General features: G+C 47.3%; 1 protein-coding gene and 1 long non-coding RNA gene across 5 annotated transcripts in view; both read left to right on the forward strand.

Moving 5' to 3' along the window:
* Positions 1 to 13,731, forward strand: part of LOC129784391 (uncharacterized) — a 28,200-nt gene extending 14,469 nt beyond the window's left edge. The window contains exons 1-3 of one of the 2 annotated variants that reach the window (XR_008747064.1): positions 2,928 to 3,107; positions 7,636 to 9,832; positions 10,466 to 13,731. This is a non-coding gene — a long non-coding RNA (uncharacterized LOC129784391). Of the gene's footprint in view, positions 1 to 2,927; positions 3,108 to 7,635; positions 9,833 to 10,465 lie in introns of those variants that run through there. The other variant, XR_008747063.1, reaches the window with a different exon arrangement.
* A 6,985-nt stretch (positions 13,732 to 20,716) lies between these two features.
* The window catches only part of PTGFRN (prostaglandin F2 receptor inhibitor), a 72,610-nt gene continuing 69,716 nt past the window's right edge, over positions 20,717 to 23,610 (forward strand). Inside the window, exon 1 of one of the 3 annotated variants that reach the window (XM_055802513.1) lies at positions 20,717 to 21,101. In XM_055802513.1, coding sequence (XP_055658488.1) covers positions 21,035 to 21,101 — 67 coding nt within the window. In that variant the 5' untranslated portion in view covers positions 20,717 to 21,034. Of the gene's footprint in view, positions 21,102 to 21,503; positions 21,617 to 23,610 lie in introns of those variants that run through there. The other 2 variants (XM_055802511.1, XM_055802512.1) reach the window with 2 other exon arrangements.

A 23,610-nucleotide genomic window follows, 5' to 3' on the forward strand; every position in this document is an offset into this window, starting at 1 on the left:
TACTGATCTTAAGAGCCATCTAGCAAACCTCCACCAGGCTGAGGCTGAGGCTCCCCGCTTTCAGTTATACCGATAGCACCACTGCAATAGTCTCAAGGGAGGACTCCAATGCCATGTGCCTAACCTCACCCAGCCCCTACCACCTGATCCTCTGCCATACCTGTTCACCTTAGTCTTTGCTCCTGGGCTGGTCTTCTTCAGGATTTCAGATGACTTTACAAGAACGAGTGCTGTGTGAAGTGCAGGGCAGTTGGCAAGCAAGCTGCCCTGAGCTGCTGCTCATCATCTACCCGGCACTTGCAAATCAGAGTCTACCACCCTTCTCCATGCCTTTGTCCCAAGCTTCATGTCTAGCTCTTCAACACAGAGAGTCATCTATGATGTGCTTGTGTAGCCCCTTGCACTGCAGGAGTGAGGTCTCTGCGTGCATTGACAGCAACAGTAGGATAATAAGTGATGTCCCTCCACCCTGGGCAGGAGCAGAGCTGATCTCAGTGCAACAAGCAGCTTAGAGCCTTTGGCCCACTCCCCTATAGAAGACGTGGTGGATAGTCTGACTCACATGGCATGTGTCCATCAGAAACAGGCTTGAGATTGTCCTCACCAATTTCCACAACAAAATGGGACGGAAAGCAGCCAGGGGACAGTACCAAGCCTCAGCTGTGGTTCAGCAAAACAAGGAAAACCTGATAGCTTTGACAGCTCAGAGGTAATTGAACACCACGGGTGCAAAACCTGAGGTTGTTGAATGAGATAGGCATGTGAGGACGATGGAAAATGGTACCGAAAGGGATGTTCTGTACCATCTGGCCTCATCCTATGCTGTCTGGGGTAGCTATGCTGTCTGTAAAGAACCGCCTCACCTCTGCGTTACAACAAGTTGGCAATTTTTTCCCAATAAAACCTCCTGGAAGTCAATCCCAGAAATGCACTTCTTGGACAGTCAGGACCTTCTCATTTTCAGCTCAAATTATTCCTGGCAAATTTATAGGCACTTGTTCTTGTGCCAGCACTGCCCTTTCACTCAAATAGCTCTTCTCTCTTCCTGGTACTTCCCTCCGGGGCATTTGTAAGCAACAAATATATCTCTTCCCAGGCTGCATTTTGCTAGACTCAAGAAACCAAGCTCATTTAGTCTCTTCTTACAGAAGAAAGCTCTCTCCTACCCTGGCCATCCTAAGAGAGAAAGGCGCAGAAAAGGCAATTTTAAATTAATTCATCTTTTATATGGACATACAATATTCTGTACTTCTGTAATGGCATTAAAATCTTGCTAGTTCCATTAGAAATCCCTCATCTGACATGTCTCAGGTTCGCATTTGTCTTTCTCACATCTGCATGCTATTGCCAGCTTATAGTCATTTGATCGGCTAGAGCGCTCAGGTCTTTCTCCTCCTCTGTCACTTCCAACTGATGAGCTCCCAGCTGGTAGCAGAAATTCTCGTTATTACTCCCTCAGGGCACGACCTTGCATTTTGTACTATTAAATTTGATTCCATCTCTATTGCTTCTGTCCCTTTTTCGTAGGAAAACTGCTCTGATTAGTCACCGTATAATGCCTTAGAGACCTAAAGACATATTCACTATATTTTTATTTTTAGAAACTGTTTGCTGTTTCAGTATTTTCATTCAGTGAATGATGCCGATGTCTCTCCATATTACCACATCTTTCTAACAGAAACTCCAGGCTGATGTGGAAAAGGGCAGGGGAAAATTGCCTCCCAGATGAAATATATGGCAAGAACAGGTATATTTCCAAACTGTTTCAAGGAAATAATTTTTTAAGGTATTTGTCACTCTGCTGCATGAAATGATCAGACACACTGTCCAATCAACAGCAAAACAGAAACATACGGGTATGAAAATGTTCAGGTTTACCTAACTATTTTTTCCAAAGTGATCTACCATTGGCTGTGAGTGAATTTCCAGCGTCTAGCTGCCGGGGTGCAGCTCTCATCTACAGAGCTGTCACAGTGATGGCTCCCAGCACTTTGGGTTTTAACCATTAAAACTATTTTTATGATGTTCAAAATACTTCAGAAACAACTGCCTTTATTGCTTAGTTGTTGCGCTCAATTACTGTGGCAGTGGGCAGCTTATGAAGATCTGCAATGGTGATGAGAGTTAATTTATTCGAACCTCTCTTTCTCGATTACAAATAATGCAATGTGCAGATTGTCTTACCCAGAGAAGGCCTGATGTAATTCAGAATAACCCCCCTGTCCTTAAGATGCTGTAGTGGCTCTGAAGAGCGTCTGTCACTGCTGGTGCTTTGTAAGGAGCCACCTTTGTGTGCTGAAAGAAAATTGCCACCGTAAGAGCTATTTTATGGAAAAAAGTATTTCAGAAAACAGCTGGGGAGAGGTGCACACAACAGTATTGCAGAATTATATTTCCCACGTCTAAATTGTCTGGTATACTTTTGTGAGGTGTTTCATAGGGCTGTGAGCTCTTTACTGGCTTTGTAGGTGCTTGAGCAGCACCTAAAGCAATGGGGCTTCCTGCCCCGAGGAGACCTCTGCAAAGTCCATCTCTGAAAATGAGTACCAAGGGCACTTTGGCTGCTTGTAAACCAGAAAAGCTGATGCACGTAGGGAGCTGTAGTATTCACATGGTATTAAAATCAGAGGTGGTTTCAATTTGTTCTCACTTATGTAAATGGCGCACATCCCAGAGGCACATGACAATTTGCCATGGTGGTCTTCAGATGGACAAAATTCCATTCTCATGAAAGAACCATATGTTCTCTCCACGCTCTGTTCTGCATGTGCTGCAAGGATCCCCTTTGTGTTGGGATGCTGTAGTGATAGGGTGTCTGAGGAGAGGATGTTTGCTGTGTGCCTGTGATACAGGCTTTGGCAACACCTCAGCAGCCTGCTCAAAGCATCAGAGGGGCAGGATCTCTGTGCACCCTTTCAAGCTGCACATTGTGGGTTTTTGGCCGGCAAAGACTGTATTTCCTGCCTCGTCCAGACTTGCTAATGAGGCACCTGTGACATCTGACAGGACCTTCCTACAGAGATGTGGGAAAAAAAAATAAATAGCAGAGGGAGAGGGAAGACGAAGCATCATTTTGGAAGCATGAGAACTTCTGAAACATTAATCTGGTGAGTAACTCCCTGCCAACAGAATTTCACTAAACCACTGATCTGAATCATGTCACAGATGGCATCGTCTTCCAAAGTGTTAGCAAAACACAGGGCTCAACCTTCAGTGGCCATGCATCACTATTTCTGATCCAGCACAACAACACGCCTGTAAAAGACAGAGCTTGTAATAACTGCAGCTCAAGAAAAAAGCCAAACACAACACCAAAAAAAAACCCCAAAGAACCAAACCTGTTTGAGATCTGAATATCTGGCTTGCAGAAGGAGAATTGCCCATTTTGCTCAGTGCAGCAGTGAAGATGGGCTCACAGGATAAAGAGCACCATGTGCTCTGATAGGCTGTGAGGTCTGCTTTGATGCCTTTTTATAAGTATAAAATCCCAACTGACATTTGAGTGGAAGGCAAAGGTGTTAGGCTTGATACGGTGGGACTGGTCATGACACAAGCAGAAGGAAAAGGAAGAGATTACAAGTGAGCTGGGAGCCTCCATTTATATTATTTCATGGCTCAGGAAGAATTTAGGCTTGAAACACTGTTTTAAATACTAAACCAGAAGTACTAAAGTAAGTACTAAAGCAAGAAGGTACCAGAAGGTGTAGCTGTATTATGTCAGCCTAAGGTCTCTTGTGGCACCTGAGTTTAGGTGCCCGTCCCGGCTTTGTCTCAGCTTCTCAGTAAGAAGAGATTACTGTTCCCCACCTCCGTACACCTGATTTCCATGCAGGAGGACACGCTGGCTCCTGGTGAAAGCTGTGGTTACTCTGAGCGAGTGCTTATTCACGTGGCCGGGACCCTGAGGAGAGCCACACCACACATCCAAGGCACTCTCCAGGCAGCTCTAAAGTATGAGCACTTCTGGGGTCTGGCAGCCTGACCTCAGCCAGAGTTTCACAGCAAGCAGAGCTGAGACTTCCATCAGTCTGGTTTCCCAAGGAGGGACAGGCCTCCCAAGGACACTGGTACCTGTCTCCTGGGCTTTACCCTGGCATCTGACCCAGAGCTACCACTGAGAAGTTGTTACAAAAGATGGCCAGCTTCTGTTAGACATCTTTCTCACACATCCTCCAACACAAAGATGTTAAAAGAACAATGCTAAGGATTGCGAAAGCAAGCCCTCCACATGCAGGAAGGCAACGGAGGAGTGCCAGAATAATGGTTGCCTTGTGCAATCTTATTTTGAGCTCCATGAATGTCTAACTTGCCTGCTGTTTTAGCCCCTGGAGCCCTGCCTCCCTTAGTGCACAGACTGCAGCTGCGGAGATGAACAGCAAAACATGAGGACGGAGGAGGCTCTTGCCAGTTGCTATGATTCTATGACTGATGCTCCTTTCACTGGAGAAGCTGGAAGGCATGTAGTAGTTGAGGTGCAGGCTGAAGGAAGGCACTGTCTCACTGGTGAGACACCGGAGTGCTGTTCCAGAGAGCTGGACTTTCTCCCTGCCTGCGTTGCTATGTGCCTGTGGGATGTCATGGACATCACACCAACCAGGCATTCTCAGGTATTCACTGCCTCCGTGTGCCCTTGCTGCCCAGGGCCCATCTGGAAATCCTGGGCGATCTGATCTCTGCAGTGACAGAGATCAGTGTGAGTCCTGCTCTGAACCTGTGCTAAGATGCTGGTCCCTGGGCAGGCAGACCCTAGGCAGCTTAAAGAGGGTATCAGAAATGACTGCCTCTTCCCATCAGGTGGTGAGCTGGTGATAATAAATGCAGGAGTTGCTGTAAGCACTTCAGCATTATAATGGTGTTTTAGAAGAACCTAAGAGGAAATTAATAGGGCCAGAGTAAGTAGATCTGAATAGCATGTAGTACAAAAGGCTGAGGAATCCATCAGCCTGAGGCAAGACCTTTCACAGAAGATGTCAGCCCAGCCAGTTAAAGTCAGGCAGCGTTAGGAGAAACCGAATATAATGCCAACCTGCATAATAGACACTGCTACCACCTATCACAGTAATGAGATCTCATAAAGAAAAACCCATCTCGGTGGCTTCCAGAAGGATTCCCTTTAGCAGACATCTGGGCACCTGGGCTGATTAAACACAGATACACGTTTGAGCAAGTGGCACAGCCTATCATGTTTTACTGTACCCAGGCAGTTCTAGCTACAAAAGATGCAGCAAACACATCCGGTTTTAGTTCATTTTTATCTCACCTCTGAATGTATACACACTGTGAGATAACTAACCATTTAGTCCCTGCAACGAACATAGTGTAGCACAGGACCCGTTAGCAGTCCTCCATGGGAATGGGCATCCTGCTCAGTCCTCAGGGGTGGGAATAGCACCTTGCAGCCTCCGCCGTGAGACAGCAAGAGGTAGGATGCACAGATTTGCTGTAACCCCATCCGGCAGGCTGACAGAGAAAAGCAGGACAATGGCACTTCCCCTTGGTTAGAAGCCAGGAGCTGCCACGGTGCTTGCTCTGTACTGGAGGAGGATCTGAAAGCAGGACTTAGCCATGAGTCTCTCCACACTTGGCTCCGCACGCTGTACAGCTGTGATGCCTCCTGGCTGGCCAGAGCTGCAGGCACAGCCCTGTCCCTCCCAGCAATACGCTGGTGAGGTTCTTATACCTTTTCACTGGTTTGAACATCAGCTGCTGCCAGTCTCAGTTAAGGCACTGCCAGCTGGAGTTGGGGCTGTGCTTGTGATTTTGATCTGCCATTGCCTGGTAACTTGTTGAAAGCAGTAGGAGTCATCAGGGAAAGAGCTGGAGTTAAGCCTTGCAGACACCGGGCTTGTAGGCAGGGAGCTCCTCAGATCTCATTTCCCCCCCCAGAAAGGTTTTGTTTGGCTCTCAATGATCTGTGTCCCAGTTCTCTTCCTCAGGACCCCACTGCCTCCCTGACAAATGCTGTCACATCTCAGCAAAAGAGTGGCTTCTAGCACCAAGCTTTTTGAAACGTCCTACTTCACAGCCAGGGTTCAAGCAACGGTGAAGACAATCTAGTGAAAAGGAGGGGACAGTGCAATTAAGTGAAGGGATGCCAAAGGCAGGGAAGGTTTAGACTTCTCTCCTCGTGAGTCTTTGTAAAGCTAGGGCTGAGGCAAGGCCGTGATTCCTTAAATCAGCCAACACCTGGAAGCCACTGGCAGGCTCACAGCATAGGCAAAATGGACATTTCTGTTACGGGTATTATTATCATCATCAGTCCTATGGACCAAGCAATGATAGAAAAAAGCATCATCCAAGGAACAGTGTCCACCCTCCATTTCTACACAATATGGGTTTAATTACACTCAAAGACTCTAATGACAAATTAAGACCTAGTCAGTGTCCTTTGAAGTCAACAAAAAGATTCCTGTTGACTTGAGTGGGCATTGCCCGAGGATCACAAGCTGCCGGGGGAAGTCTGAATCACTGTCATCCCATGCAGAACGCTTCTAAGGGATGGCTGTGCTTCCATGAGGAGCTATTGGTGTCAGAGCCAACAGAACTGAGAGCCCAAGGCTGCCAAAACCAGGAGCATGGATTTATCAAAACCTCCATGCTGTGGTGTTCCCATTCACTCCTGAGCTGTAGAGGAGTTGCATCCTGGTCCCTAACTCTCACCACTTACACGCACACCGCATCCTATCCCATTCCTAGGCAGTCATCCTTCTAGGACTACTATTTTCCTAGTTGTAAAATGGGACCGGGTCATAAACTCACGCACCAGCTCAGAATCTGACCTCTTTTTTCTTTTCCCTTCATCTAGAAGAAATGGCAATCCACACCATTTTTTAAAACTGGCAAAGCTATCAAATCAGATTCAATTAGGTTCTTTCCACCCCTTGCACATGCCTGAAATAAAGCTTCTGTTATTGGAGTTTAGCTGACAATGCTTTTGTGCAAGAAAGGAAAGGTTCCAGTTAGTTTTTCTGTAACTGAAGCCATATGGAATTGAGACTTGTTGAATCAATAATGAAACATGTCTGTGTCACAGAGCAGCTTTGATTCCAAGACATACAATGGACTGTTTGCAAAGTCACGTTGCTGGTTAAAACTACATTTTTTTAAAATCGACAAATAATTTAGGGACTCAGCTGCTTAGGAGGATATGGTCTAGCTGACTGCCTGAGAAAGTTTTTAAAAATCCCCAAACCAGCCTGAGGTTCTCTGTCGACTCGTTTTCATAATGCATTTAACTATGCTGAGGCAAATACTTGCCAGCCATTTAGGCAAGTTGCTTAAGACACGACAAGAGACGTGAAGAGTAGAAATTATTCCAACCTCCTAATTTCCCATCCATCCTTCCCAAGACATGCACGGTAGCTACGCTGAGAAGCAGGTGAGTTGCTAATGCAGATTAAGTTGTCCTTTGAGGAGCTCCTGCAATTAATCTGCCCAGTAACCCCTGAACGAAGAAATATTTCTGTGACACATCAGTGTTTCCAGATTTGGAAAGGACTTGACAAATGCCTGACTGAATTTGCACAGCAAGTGAACTGTGGTGGAGAAAAGAGTGTGCAGCCTCCAGAGGAGGGCATGGAATATCTAAGAGGGTAAATAACCTACTTGCTCAACGGTAGCACTTATTTTATTTAGATGCTTGGTGGTGAAGGAAGAGATTGGAGGACATCAGAGGTGCTTCAGCAAAGTTTGCTGGTGACTAGAAGTTTCTTCACTTTCATGTAGCATGCCCAGAGCCACCTGAAGCCCATCTATTACAATATGAGCTATTCCCCCTCGGTTTTGTTCCTGGTCTCAGTGTCGCATGGCTTTGGAATGCAAATGTAAAGTAACATTTTGTGGAACTCAAAAAGCTTTGGTAATTATTTTCAAAAAGCTGAGCTTTTCTGAATTTCCTTTCTTGTTAGCAGCAGGGCTAAGTCTGCCCTAAGAATATTGCATTTCATAATCTCTTGGTTCCTACCGGCCCCAGGTGTAAGACAAGCGTAAGACCCCCAGACTTTCCGAGCAGGAGGAGCGCTGTGCAGTGGTGGACTCTGGCAGCTCCCGTTTCCTCCTCAGGGACTGTGGGAGCAGATGCCCGGGGCTTCATTTTTCCTGGGATTTCTTTCTTTCCTCTCTGATTCTGTGTTGGGTAATTAAGGACTGAAAGTTTGCCTTAAGTGCAGCCTTGGGAATTGTATTTTACTGCAGACAGTGTTCCCTGTTATCAGTTATTGTATTATAATAGGGCCTAAAAATCCAGTGCGCACGTAATCCTTTCTTGGAAAGGTTTAGCATCGAAACACATTAACCATGGAGGTAGATAAGAAGATGTCTACGATTATGGAGCACTGTGGCACTGTAAATGGAGGTAACTTGAGCCAGCGTGGGCTGGAAAGACGCAGGCACTGGTGGCAAATAGCTCAAATCCCATTTTGGTGCCTCCAGCGCAAAATTTGAATCCCTTAGCAAGGGAATGGAAACGCCACAGGGGACAGAATCGTTACTAACCAAAATAGCTGACATCATCTGTGGTTGTATGGGAACTTGCCTGTCGGTAGGGGTATATATCAATTTCCTGGTGTGGATTTTCCGTAGTAATTTATCACTCCAGCAAAAATAAAAACCCCAACAAAACCCAAACAAATGAAGTGAAAAAAAAAAAAAAAGTGCAATGTCTCATAATAAGCGCTCTCTGTTGTGGCAGCAGCTGCAGTTTCTCCTCTCAGATTTCTTTTCTGCTATTACTCAGAAAGAATCAGCAGCTGCTTAGGAAATATTCCAGAAAGATTCATTGAGAAGTTCCTGGTTGTTTTTCACATACTAATCTGACAGAAGTAACGTCTTCAAGGAGAGGACTGGCTCTCCTGTTTTTTGTCTGCTGCTCATAAATTAGTGGCTTCTGATAACATGGTTATCTGAAAGGAAACAGCAGGAAAAATCCAGAAACAACAGGTCCAGGTGATGGGAGACAAGTACATTCTTTATGTCACAGAGGGGGGTGTAAAAATTGCTTAGGTTATTTTAATGATCAGTTTTGCATCTCTTCAAAAACTTCTGCTCAACCAACTGCTTTCCAAATGGGTGTATCTGGAGGCAACACCCAACAGAGGGATCATTTGGACGACACACAACACAGGCTCCTCTAAAAGTAGCGTACCTTCAGGACATATTAACTCCGGAGTTATTTCGGTGCTGTCATTGTGCTCTGTGCTTTAGGGCTGGAGTGTGCTGCCATCAGAGCCCAGCCGGAGAAGCTGTCGGGGTGGAGATCAGTGGGACGATCCAGATCCGTGCCTGTGAGCAGGCACTCCTACTGCTGAACTTTGCTGTTCCTTATTGCATGCCTTCTTTTAACTAGGGGGCCTGCTTGACAAGAGCACTTCTCCGCAGAATGAGGAAGCCTAACGAGAGCCAGAGCTGATACCTGACCCCAGTCAGGGAGCTGGTAACCAGTGGCTGTTAAACAGGTGAGGGGGATAGAGGGGAGCGATCGTGTCAAGGCTCAGAGTTCCCCAAACCGTGGCTGGAAGCTGTTACCCTGAGCTTTTCCCCTGCTGTTGGCCCCTGGTTATAAAACAAATCACATCCCCATTTCCAGCTCTCTGGTGCACGAGGGCACAATTTGAACATTATCTTTTGAATGATGTTTGCTCGTCATTCAAAATCAAAGCCTGTTTGCCCTTCCCCTGTCCTTCTGTGTCACAGGCAGCCCTGCCTCTGAGGGCACTCCAGGAAAAATCCAAAGCTCCTGCTGGCATCCAGAACTGGAGACATGGGTCTTCACAGAGCCAATATGGAGCTTCCAAAGCTCTCAAGACCATGAATCTTGCTGCATGGAAAATTAAATGTAAAAGTTGTTTCTTCCTTTTTTGCTGTCACTAGTGGGTAGGGGGGCGGGGGAAATAATAAATCTGGGTAAAAAGCAACGTGGATCTGTGATGTCCAGTGCTGCAAACACTGTCCACTGAAGTATAGAGGCTCTCAGGAATGTGGAAGAGATAATTGGAGGCTAATAGAGCTTTTACTGCTGGCTGCCTGGCCAATTATTTCTATGGAGAAATCCTGACTCTTTCCCTTTATTGGAGTGAGTTCATGATCATCTATATAAAAGAAAGCTGTATGCTGAGAACACATACGCATTTGCATACGGATGGTGTTCTCTTGCAAATTATTTGAATAAAAATAAAAGAATGAAAACAGGAGTTTTCACTCAAGGGAAAAGTTAATGAACTCACTTCTCTTTCTTTCACTCCCTGATTAAATATTATGTTACCATTTTATCTTTGTGCATGAGGAGTAAAGCCCTATTCTGTATTTTGCCAGCTTCATTCATGAAGCTTTGTATTATTTTTACTGCAATAAAAAATTAAAAATTACTCTCTCCACATGAGAAGCAGAACAGAGAAAAGCAGTAATTCCATGCAGTGTGGAGGAAGGAAAAAGTGAAAGACGAGACATCTTCTTTTGTTTGCTTGAATAGGCATGAGAAGTGCTCCAACATGTGCTGATGGAAGCAGTCGGAGAAGACCGGCGACAGAATCTCAACAAGAAACGCAAAATGCATTACCTGCTATGTAAGATATCAGTAAAGACCTTAATTTCTTGAAGATTGTTTTTTCCTTTGATGCTCGTTATTTCTGAGAGCCTGTGGGTTCAGTAGCAGATTGTAATGATGTTTTCAAGTTGACTGCTTGATTGTTCTAATTCAGATCCTGTGGATTTTCAGTGTTGGTAGCTAAGTGGATTTCAGTGGATTTTCAGTTAGACCAGCTGAGCACCACTGGACTTCTCGTTCTGCAGTGGTCAGGTAGCTCTGCTGAGCTGGTGTTACTCACACGGGGCACCACCTTCTTCTAGGTGGCAGCTGAAACATTGACAATATTCAGATAAATAAGTCCAGATTCATACGTCAGAAGATGATTCCAGAATTGGCTTGGCATTTTATTAACATATCAGAAGGCTATTGCCATGGATTTGTCAGTCTCCAGATATATAAAATTCACTAGGAGTCCCTGTCTGAGACAGCACCAGAAAACTAGCTCTATAGGAAAGCAACATCACGGGGAGTGCCTATCACCTGGTAAATATGGCTGGTTTTCAAATGTTCTTGTGAATGAGCATTGTTGCTTTTAATCTAGAAACGGATGCAGGGGTTTATAGAGGCTTAGTGCCTGAATGGCTTGCAGTCTTGTTCGATCGGCTGGTGAGATGTAAGCAGAGGCAACATGAAATCGCAGAAGAGATACCCACATGCAAACCTTGTAAAACACAGTGTTTTCTGGGGATAGAAATGTAAATTCCAAGTAAGTGAGAATGAAAAACAAACAAACAAGAGAATGGGGAAATGAGATTTTAACATTTAGAAGTGGACCCCTCCACCAAGGGATTTAATCTGTGCTGCTGTTACTGGCCCGTTGCTCTAGGTAGTAGGAGCGAGGCTTCCAGCTGCCAGTCAACCATTTTCTTTTTGATAATTATTCACATTGCTGTAGAAACGGAAATTATCTCTATTTTCTCACTTCCCAATTGAAAACTGTAATTGCAGCTGCTCCCTCCTCCTTGTTTGGAAGTTTTACATGCAGAGAGTCATCAGCCAGGCTTGCCTTAAATCAAATCTTCCAGCCTGGGTTATAATCTAGCGAGCACAGCAGCTGCCTAGTCTCAGCAAGGAGAAAAGCAACACATTTCTCCAGCCACTAGTTAGGGAATTCCTGCTAAAAGAAGGGGGCTATGCCTCGTCTGTTGCCTTTATACAGATGTAAAGGAGTCATTTTCCTAAGGGCTTCACAGATATTGCTAATCATCTGAAACTGAAACGGGGTTTCCAAAACCAGCATGTAAATCCCCATAACACACCTTCGATTTCTGTCTCCAAGGCTACCCAGCTGCCCTGATCCTCTGTGACAAGCTCTGGAAATGCCGTGATACTTCCTTTTGCAGTAGTCCCTCCTCGCTCTCCAATCCTCCTTGCTCTTGGGTCATATTGCTCACATAAGACACCGCTCCACAGCATTGCTGCCATGGTGGTGGGTGAAGAGCTGGCCTGAAAGCCCGTGGGAAGTCTGACTGGCAGGGAATGCACAGGCTGTCATCACTTCCACCAACGGAGGAATGTGGATTTCCTTGGGGATACAAGAAAATAGCTAGAGCCCCTGTGCAGACTTCCCAGTTTTGCTCGCTCATCTGTGCAAAGGCTGGATCAGAGGTCTCTTTAAAACAATACTAACAGTATTTATTCATGCTGCTTTTACCAAACCTTCTTATTCTGCTGTAAGACATGCGATTCACAAAAAATAGCAACTACTCCCCCGTCACAGAAGTGTATTTTGAGGGACATAGTATATGCAGCCTTATTGGATATTTTCCAGTGACTTTATATGCAGGCACTGCTTTCTCACAGCCAAAATCTGCCCTCTTCTGAAGTCTCTTGGGTCTAAATTAGTGAGTCTTTTATATATCGTGATTTGAATCTGAATGTGTTTCCCTGCTTGCCGTCCCTGCGGTCACAGAGCAGGCAAGGAGACTTTGTGCTGTAGTTTACCTTGTGACGTTTTTGCTTGGCTGTCCTGGTGAACCCCATGATCCACAGGCACATTCCCCGTGTTGCCAATACAGGAGCACCTTCTAAAACTGACCATCTTCAAGGATGCAAGATTTGCAAAGGCACAGACGCATGGAGCAGCGTCCTAGCAGACAGCAGGAGCCCCCAGCTGATGGCTCATCTGAAGGTCTGGGGCGAGACACAGCTCCTCTGAGAAGTTAGCGTTTGAGTTGCTTCCCTGGCCATTATCCAAGACTCACAGAAGAAATGCTGGATGAGCTGATGAGCCTTTTGTACTGCAGATACCCCCAAAATGCTGCAGGGTCAACAGCCAAGTGCCAAACTAGAATCAGTGAGGCCTTACGTAGACACTCAGAAATAACAAGCCAACCAGTGGATTTGCAGGCACACTGTAACAGCTTGTTATCTGATGTCCCCTGGGCACAAACACTGAGACATCTGCAGTTTTTGACCTGCTTTTTTTTTTTTTTTTCCTTCTTCTTTTCTTTGCCGGCTCAACAGCTAGTTAGCTGGTCAGCCGATGTGAAAACGAAACAGCAAATTGCAATAGGTAGGAAACGTTGGGCTATTAGGATGACAAAAGGCCTGGAAATAAAAAAGTACACAGGTTGCTTTGCTGTCCATTATTATTTGTGCATCAAGCTCTTGGAGTTTGTTTCTGGAACTCTGTTAAAAGCAGAGGTTTCACTTCGCCTGTTGTCATTGAACTTTTATATTGGTTTTATTTTGCATGTATTTTGCATCTCTAATCTCTTTGCTTGGCACTGTAAGTTAGAAATGAACCTGAAAAATGCGTATTGAGACTTCACTGACTTCTCCTGATATTTGTCTGAGAACACAAAGCTCTCTTTCTAACATCTCCTCCAGTCCCATCAGGGGGAGGGAAGACCCCCAGAAGACTGACTTGTGGATCGTCCTTTGGACTGAGATCCCTGCTCCTTGGGATGCAGTGAGTGCAGTAGCTTACACTGTGCCTCTTTCCTCTTTCTAGGCTCTCGTTAATAAAGAGTGTGCCCAGATTGTCAGACAGGGTCACGATCACCAGCCCCAGCCTAATCTCATAATGAACTCCTGTTAACGTAAATGCACTTGAAAAGATTCTTCTAGCCACAGTGTTCATGAAATTAGGAGTCCTCTCTTGAAGAGACAGCTTGTCTCTTCTTTCATGGTTCGCTATAGTGACAACACTGGCTTGCTGTATGAGAAGGATTTGCCACATCCTATGGTGCTCACTTGTCATCCTTGGATTACAGACTATTTAAAATCAACTCAGGGTAATAGGTGACAGCTCAGTGTGTATTATGTGTAGCACTTCAGTCCTGCATAGGCAGAGACCTCCAGGCTTCTTGTTTCTGTAATTTCCGTGTCTCAGAATGGCCTAAAGTCAAGGTTGGGTTATGTGCCTTGTGTAGTGGAAGGTAGCAATATGTGAGGTTCTGGGACCTGCCGGAGAAATGCACTAATACTGCTGCTGATTTAACCTGATTTATCCTCATTGTATGGATGTCCTATTCATTGCAATCAAGGTCAGAAAAGGATTTGAGCCTGTTTCTGATGTGGGAAGACAGCAGTCCCACAGGTAAAAACCACAAAGAAGAGCTAAGCTCAGATTGACCTTAGTGGAAAAAAAAAGCAAGCTCCCAAAATGGAGTGTAACTGTATCAAGAGAGTGAATTTAGAGCAGGGTGAGAATTGTACCTGCCCATGTTATAGGCAGAGACACTCCCCTCCCTTGTCACTTCAGTTTTGCCTAGGAGGTTTCATATAAAACCAAATGCCAACAGAAATGTTTGCATTGTTTTCCTCTTCTCTTTCTAATGAAAACTGTTCCTTTAAAACAGAGCAATATCCTCCCCTATGATTTTTGCAGTCACAACGCAGAAAGAGAGAAAACCTGAAAGCAAAATTGACTCCTTTTGATTTTTCCTAGTTCAAGAGAGGAAAAATGCCAGTGGGAAAAAGAACAAAAATCATATTGGGTAAATCTGGATCTTAAACTGCCTCTGATGATCAACAGCAATCATACAAATATTTATTCCGGGTTTTATAGGTTTTTTGGGTTTAAGCTGACAGCAGATTTTTAATTTGATATTCAGTCTTCCTTCCATAAAAATACGTATCTTTTAGATTAGTTCTTTAATTATTCACTTCTGTAGGAGTTCAGACAGCAAGTTGTTGGGGGATAATTTTGTCATATTCTGCCTTAGCATGTGCTTTCTGTTCAATAATTCTTTGGTTGCTGATGTTCCATTTGGTTCTAGAGATCAAATCCTGTTTGCAGTGAAGTTGACAAGAAAACACCCAGTAGTTTGAATAGTTTGATTTTATCCTTGCTGTTCATGCCATAGTGGGAGCCAGATTAACATCTAATGCCAAATCTTTAATAACTATCTAGTGCTTTGAAGTGCGGTCCCTCATATTGGATAGTAAGCACCCGCAGTTCCAACCCAAAAGCAACGGAGGGACCACAGCCCTGTTGCTGGAAGTGCAAAAGAGAGGCATGAAATAGGAGGATGTCTCATTTACTATTTAACAGGTTGGATAACTTTTTTGCGTATGGTTTGCTCATGTGGTGCCAGTGAGATGGAGGTGCAACCCACAGCTACAGACAGGTCTCTGCAACCTGCCTGTTTCCTAGTTATTATGGCTCTAACCCGTAGACCATCATATGCAGGCAAGCATCTAGAGATGCTGCTAAATCTGTGTGTGCGGATGGAAATATCACGATACATGGTTTTTCTCCTTATGTGTTTAGTGCTCAAAAATTCCATCAAATTCAACGAGAGTTCAGCACGTAATATAAAGCAGCTGTTTTCGAGTGCTTAAGTAGTTAAGAACCAAACTTCAGGCAGCCAGATTTGAAAAATGTAGTCAGTCTTCAAACGATGTGCTCTATTGAAAGGAGTCTAGTCTAAAACTGTTCATGGAGTCTGAGAGTTTATCATGTAAAGAAACCTGTAGCACGTGGTATGTGCTTCCTACTTTTCCTGGATTTCATTATGCCTTCTTGCCTCACAGAACAGCTGTAACATTAAACCCACTGAAATTTGTAAAGTGCTTAGAGATCCACTGAAGGGAGGCAGAAGAGGAGGAAAAGGTACTCAATTTTCATTGCTATTCTACCAGGCAAGATTGTTTCCAGAGTGTCTTCATAATAAATAAGAATAAATAACTGCAAATGTAGAATCTGTTCTATGCTCACTAATAGATATCTTTTGGGGCTGTGGCTGTGGAGAATATCTTTTAAGGAGAAGGTGGTTGTAGATTTGAAGATTTGAATTCATATTTCATTACCTTTCTTAGAGCCATGGCTTGAAGCATCAGGATGTGCTTGACTAGTGCATGAACTCTATCCGGGTCTACTAGCATTTGAATAATAGTGGCAAACAGTTTGACCATTTTCTCCTGTCAAATTTCAACTAGATTTTCACATAAATCATTCACCAATATTTTTTCCTCATGATTTGGTTACCTTAATAGCCAGCTGAACAATATTCATCAAATAAATTACTCACTTTCCCCCCATCAATCTGCAAATAATTTATTCACAAATACTTTTTACATGAGGCAGTCAGCTCTAGCCAGGACAAATCAAGGTAATTTCCTACTCTTTTGATCAAATGCCAGTAGGACTTTATCTTGGACAGCTCAATAGAGACAGGTTTTAATGCATAATACATAATGGGTAAGCTGAGTTTTTCACAGTTCTTTGTGAGCTCTCTGCTATTGCCTGTATTTCTGTTCAACTACTGAGAGAGGAATGACAAGGGGGCATATATTTTCCGTCTAGGTACGCTCAGAAGCATTTCACAAAACCGACCGCACAGCTCCGAGGGCGCAGGGCTCACGTCAGCCACAATCATGACAGGGCAGCCCCTTGGCTGGAACATGCAAGCTGTTTAATAGAGCAAGGCAAAATTTAACAAAAGTTGAGGAGAGGAAATGAAGACGAGTATTGTGCCCGCTCCGAAACACAAAGGGAACCCAAAGGCAGAATGAAATCAAGCAACGTGGAATTTGGCCAGCACACTGGGGATAATGTCCCTAGCTCTTGAGAAAAGCATCTTTAATGAGTAGCCAAGCCATGAGACGGCACATCCCCATGTAGATGTCTCCAGGACAACGTTCATGCCATGGTTCCCTTTCCCCGGGGTTCTCACGCAGGCAGTGTGGAAGCTGCTGACAGGCCCCTTCCTGCCCTCAGTGGCTGTCGCATTGCTGACGGAGCAGTTGAGCATGGCCTTATCTGCCTGTCTGCCTGTCCCTCTCTTTTGTTGTGGAGCTTACGGCCGCCACACACCAGCAGCAAGGGGCCTCGCGTAGCCAAGGCAATGGGACCCAAAGATTTCGCAGCGCTTCTGCAGCCTCTGCCTCTAAACAGGGTGCTGGGTCCTCGGCAGGGTGGGTCCTTCTGCCGGTGGGAGATGTAGGGAACTTCTGAATGCAGTTTACCCTTACCCTCCACGCTGTAGATGTGTGCCTGCCACGTAGTCATCTTGCCTTCGTCCTCTGCTGCTCAGGCCACAATGTGGGGAGAACGAGAGTTGTTTATCCATGTGTGTCAAGAGAGGAACTTTGCAAAAGCTAGCAAGTATATGTTGGGGGAGTGGTGCAAGTAGGGAGCAGTCACATGTGGGTTTCTTTAGGATCAGTGTACGTTCATGTTCATGCACATATGTGCACGCATAATAACGTGTTTGATGTAACACCTCAATCTCGATCCTTCCCTGAGATTCTGTTGGCCAATCTAGTTACGTCCAAACGAGAGTTGCCTTCAGCCTATGCATTGTGCAGAAATCTAGGTATGAAGAAATGTAGGCAAATACTTCTGCAGCACCATCAATAAATGAATTATATGTGGTATCTACTCAAAACAACATGCTAAACACTGAAAGTCAGATGGGGTGCCTTCCCGAGGAACAAACAACTGACCACATATTTACTCCGGTTCTCATAAATAAACATGGAGAAAGCATAAAACCAGAGAAAGATATTTGTCTTGACTTTATACCGGGAGAAAGCTTTTGGCTCCGTCTGGCTCTCATAGCTGAACTATACAAAATGGAATTGGCAAGGGGAAAAAATGACATGATCGCATACATGTAACAATTCATTGAAAGTAGGACACACAAAAAAGAGAAGAAAACAGGCTTTGAAGAAGAAGGTAGACTAACACAGTGGTCAGCTTCAGGCCTGGTCTTTCTGTTATCTATGCTGGTGATTTATCAGCCTCAGGGAAATGGTTCTCAAATCGAATGAGGGATCTCACAGCTTCTTAAATTGTCACAACATTACGCAATGTATTTTAACACACCCTGCTGCATGGCCATGTAGTGAGGAAGAACATCAGTGATGAATGGCAGGATAAAGATGCTCTCTTGAAAAACACAGATACAGAAAGTGACTTGGGGATTTGTAATGGACTCCACAAGCTTTTTGTGCAGTGTAGGCAGTTAATGGTCTAATTCCATTTTTAGATACATGAGAAGGAGAAAACCAAACAATGACCGAGAAATGATTTTTACTCTGTGCACAGCATGGGTATACAGACCACAATGACATTGTATCCAGAGCAGGGGCCTGTGAGTTCAAAAGCACTTAGAAACATTGGAGAGTCCAAAAAATGCTGCAGTGGCTGAACGTGTACATGAGGCTTCAAAGAAAACACTGTTCGTTTTAACAGGGAGAAGTGATAGGAGCACCATGTATAGTTACTTACCCATGAAAATGGGATGGATGTGCAGTTTTGTAGACAAAGGCATATCAAGTTCTGATGTCTTGAAGTCAAAGTTAGACAAATTCAACCTTGAAAGAAGCAATTTCCTAGCAGCAAGGGTAATTAAGCATTGGAATAAATTAGTAGGTGGAATAAGGCACTTGCCATTACTTGGGAGTCTTTCAGACAAGATGTGTTGTCTTTCAGACTCACTTTGATCCACCTGCTAGAGAAAAAAATAATCTATGGCTGGTGTATAGGGGTCAGATGAATGTGTTACAGTGGCCCCTTCTGTCTGGAAGTCCGACTATATGGGAGGGAGAGCAATTCTTACTAAATATGAAGTAAAAGTGTGAGATGACACTTGTTGAGAATACCACACACCACAGCTCAGGGTAGCAGGGGTTTGCCTATTTTTTTCATCAGTGTAACTAACAATGCTTAGCGGTGGCCAAGTAGATGCTGGTATCTGGCAGTTACCGTAAGGGCAGTAGGGAGTTCCAAATTGGACGGTCATAAGGAAAATCTTTCCAAGGACATAATGAAAATCATCGAGTCACTGCTATAACTTTTCAGCACTGTAATTCAGGTCCTGGATCGATGATCCTCAACTGGCACAGAGCACAGGAAATAGGAAGCACGGAGTAAATGGGGACTGGGGATCCTGCAAAATCAGTGGCCTTGTGCATACAGTAAACTTTGCATCCATGACTACATCCATGTGTATGTATCAGGATTGCTGCTGCAAGGCTTAGGAGGCACCAGGGGATATATTTTCAGGACTAGAGTTTGATGAATGATCAGCAGTTTTACCAGTGTGACAGAAGCTGACCAGTAAGGGTGAGAGATCTTCTCACCCGTGTTCTGAATTTGATGTAAGTGACATGCCTTGGTTTACAGAAGTGATGTTTTCCAGTCAAGAAAAAATGTGATTGAATGCGAGCCAAAGGATAAGGTAGAGCAGAATGAATGGAAACAGGCAGCAAGAACAGGCATATAAGGGTATCGTAAATACAGATGAAGACAGTCTTGTTTTGTTTGGGCAGCCCTTTCTCAGTCACACTTGTGGATTCAGCCTCATTTGCAGCTTGGGAGCTCGGAGAACTTCAGTGTAGACAGGACTAAGTGTCCCCCAGGCTCCTTGCGGTTCCAGCTCTACAAAGAGAACTACTGTGTGCAGGAGCTCAGGTAATTGTGGTGGGAGGGCGAAAGTTCTCCTCGTCAGTTTTAGGAGGGTCTTGTTTCATTCCTATCAGGCAACACCCTCTCTACTGTAAAGCGTTACAGAAGGAATAACAAAGTCCAACCTAAAATCCAGTCTGATAATGGTGCTCAGTTACACGCGCATACTTCCTGCTCGTGGGAGCAAACAGCCTCGCCCAGGCCAAGGCGCGCTCAAGACCAAGGTGCGCTGGAGGTGCTACAATAAAGCCTAAACCAGCCATTTTGTGTGGGAGCGGCAGCCCAAAGCTGTGCACAGGCTCCGGAGATTCCGCACACGCAGAGAAATGTGTAATATGGAACCGGCTCCACCAAACAACAGAAAATCAGGCAGCCCGAAGGGAGCCCGGGCAGCAGACAGCGAAATGCACACGAGGAGAGCACGGATTTTACAGTTAATGCAGCAAGGAGGCTGAAACAGCAGATAACTGTCCGAGTTTACTAGAGAGCAGGCCAGAGCCTCAGTTCTTTGTTTTTACAAACAAACAGGAAATTAAATCCCCGAGCAAACAGAAATCTCTGCGAGCAGGCCAGGAGCAAAGGCAGCGGAGTGGTGGCACGAATGCCGTGCGGCAGCAGCCCCTCGTTAAGCGGAACCAAGGCAGGGGCAAGGAAACCCAGTCCCAGAGCTGGTCCCAGAGCAGGGCGGCTGCTGCCTGGCATCGCCGGGGCCTGGCCTTGGCTGTGCAGTGCCCAGGCCCGAGGGCAGCCACGCTTCCCCCGCTCTCCTGCTCCTGACCCAGGCCCCGGGACGGCAGGGACACGGGTGGGCCTAGCTGGCAATAGGTTTTGAGCATGCGGGTGGTGTCACAGTGGGCTAACAGCAGTTAGGGCTGTGCCACCGGGTGTGCGGGAGTCTCCGTGCCCCGAGGGGGTGTGCGGGCCAGCGGGCAGCCCTCACCAGCGGGTGGGTGGGTGTGGGGACAGGGGTCCCCCCGCATCCCTGCGGCGGGTCTGCAAGTGGGGACGGGTCTGCGAGGAGAGGGGGCATTCGCCGGCCCCCACGCTGGGGGTACCCACGCGTGTGAGGGCAGCGGCCCCCGACAGACCCCCACCCCGCACTGGCGGGGCCGGGGACCCCCCTCAGCCGGGACAGAAAAGGCACCACGGCGACCCGGGACAACGGCCGCTCCACGGGGGCCGGCACCCCCCGCCCGGGCACCGGGGCTTTCCCGGGCCACGTGTGCGGCGCGGCCCCAGGCACCGGGAGCCGCACCGCCCTCGGCGCGGCCCCGCTCGGCTGAGGACCCGGGCCCGCGGCGGCCGCTCTCCTCCCCTTTAAGGGGGTGGGGGCCGGGCCTGGCCGGACCCCCGCACCGCCCCCGCTACCTGCGGGCGGGGGCGGGCACTGGGGAAAGTTTGTCTCTGTGGTTGGCTGCGCCGCGCGGCGCGGCCGGTCGGGGCGGGCGGGCGGCTCCGTGTGCTCGCAGGCCAGCGGGAGGCGAGCGGCCGGCCGAAGAGCGCGCTGCCGCCGGTCTCCGGGCGAGGCGAGCGTGTGCGCCGGCAAATCCCGCTCGCGTAGGGAGAGGCACCCGCGCAGCCCTGCCAGCATGGGGCATCGCGGGGAGAGGGCGTCCCGCCTGCCTCTCCTCCTCCTCCTGCTGCTGCTGCTGCTCGGTGAGCTCGGGGGGTGCGCGACCGGGGGCAGAGGGGAGGGTGGCCGGGGAGGACCGCGCTGGGTTGGGTTGGGCTGGGCTCGGCCACCTTGCCCGCAGGTAGCGAGGGAGGGCCGGGCCCCCGGCGCGGGCCCCTCGGCGGGGCGGAACCGCCCGCCGTGCCGTGTCCGCCCGAGGCGCGGCGGAGCCCAGCCGGGGCGCTGCCCTCCGCGGGGCGGCGGGGACCGGGCAGCGCCGCCTGCCCGCCGGGCTCTTGCCGGCCCCCGGCTGCCCGGCCCGGCGCCGCCTTCGCCCTCCCGCGGGGGTTAACGGCCCTAACGGCTCCGCGGCCCCCGCCGCTCCCTCCGCGGGCCGGGGCGCGTATGGCCGCCGGGTGTGTCCCCGCAACTTGGGGGGGGCCCTCGGGGGCGGGATGGGGCGTGGGGGCGCCGCCAGCCTCGGCTCCCCGCTGAGGGGGGTCCCGCGCGGCCGGGGTCCCGCAGCTGCTGTTACGCGTGGGGCTGCGGCCGCTCTGAGGTGAAGGTCCCTTCTGGCAGAGGGGTGACGGGACTCGTTTCGGGGCCGAGGGGACGATCCTTCTGCCCGTTCCACGGGGGGGAGGCCCCCGGCGGCTGGGCGCGGGTCCCCGGGCACGCCGGTGGCGGGGGGGCAGCGCTTACCCCCGGCGCCCCGGGCTTGCTGCCTCTGCCGTGAAGTTCTCCAGCCAAGAGGTAGCGAGTAGTGGTGTGGGTGACGTTCTGTGCCGGGCTCGCATCACCGGGGAGCTGTCGTTAGCTTAACATGTGGCATTGTTCCTTACGGGTGGCAGTGCCAGGCAGGCAGCGTGCAGGCATCAAGGCTCTGGTAAGAACTACAAAAAAGGGTGGGGGGTGGGCTTGGGGGTTTTGCCTTCCCCCCGCCCCCCCGTCCCCCCCCCCCTTTTTTTTTTTTTCTTCAACATTGGGCTTGTAGCATTGTTGCTAACAGTGTTACTGAAGTAGCAATGAGTTTAGAGAGCAAGAAGGATGTTTGAGGAAGGCAGTGCAACATTGAAGTGGTTCTGTGTCAGCCCGCCGCGGTCAGGAGCAGTTCAGGTGCTGGGGAGCTGGCGTGCCCCACGCGTTGCTGCATGCAACTCCTCGTTCAGACACACGACTAATTTTCCAGGTAATAAGCGGGAGCCTTTCCCAGATTTGGGGTGGAAGAAGTGAGTAACTAAACAGTACCCCAGCCCCACGCTGCAACATTCTTCTTTAAACAAAACTCTTACTTGCTGACTTAGTTTGTGCTTGTACTTTTGACGTTGCCATGACTAACTCTTTTCGTGTCTGCCAGAGTGCTTTCTTCATGGTTTTGCTGTTGAATCTTGCATAGCCAGGTCTGCAGAGCAGATAGTTAAGAGCTGAAAAGTCACCTTCCTAAACCCAAGCTTGTCCCAGTCCCTTTCCTGAGGCTCCTTGCAGGTGGTGAGGCAATCGGGCCAGAGGGGTGTCCACCTACAAGTCAAGATCCTACCACACAAAGGTGTCTAGTGTGCTTTCTCCTACTTGCAGCTGAGGTTAGTCATCTCGTTTACAATATAGGCATTCTGCCAGCTGGGGAAATGGTGAAGAACTGGAGAGAACACCATTAGTGTTTTTATTTAGAAACAGAAATGGTATACATTTTTTCAGGGGAATGGTTCAGTAGGACAGGTGGAAAATCAGGGCTCTCAGATACTCAAGGTCTTGCAGCAAAAAGTAAAAATTAGTGAGGAAGATGTGCAACAGGAAAGTTGTTTCCTTCTTAATTCCAGGTGAAATAATTAGAGCTTAAAACATGCAGGCACAGATATCTGGCCACCATTCATGATACAGTTTGTCTGGATGCTCCGAGTTGCCTTTTGGACATTTTTTTTTTTTAAATTGAAATGGTGGTGTTAAAATTGAAAGTGCTTTTGTATGCAGGAAAAAAACCCCAAAACAACCTACCCTGAACTTTTCCATCTTACTTGTAGTATGTGTTGTGGCATCACCATCTTCTGATACCATTATTTGATAGCTTCTGTGAGATATTCCAAATGTTAAGAGGTTGGGAAGGTGTTGTTTCTCTCACTTTGGACGGGAAAAGTATGCTTCTGTGAAAGTGTGTTTTCTAGCAGCTCTTTAATAGAGACACAGGTTGGAGCTTTTTGTTAACTAATGTGCTGTAAGTGTTGAGGAATTCTTGTGTGAGGGAGGTGGAGGAAAGGAGTTGAAGCATAGAAGAGTTCATCCCTTGCATGTACTAAAGACTTGATTGTTTTGTTCAGATCTTTATGAAGTAACGCCGCAAAAGGATGCAGATGGCTGAAATATTTGGCTGTGATGAATGTTTTCTCATCCTTTCTCCTGGATCCCGTACAGTTATAATTTGTTTGGTAGGGAGACTGTGGATCCTGAGATTAAGGCTTGATACAGTCTCGCTTCCTTCCTATGATGTGGTTCAATCCTGAGAAGAGAGGGCAGCGTGAGGGCATTTTGCACTGCCATTGCCTGTTTTTTGTGTGATTT

Source organism: Falco peregrinus, chromosome 4, assembly GCF_023634155.1.
Source record: "Falco peregrinus isolate bFalPer1 chromosome 4, bFalPer1.pri, whole genome shotgun sequence".
NCBI classification, from domain to species: domain Eukaryota; kingdom Metazoa; phylum Chordata; class Aves; order Falconiformes; family Falconidae; genus Falco; species Falco peregrinus.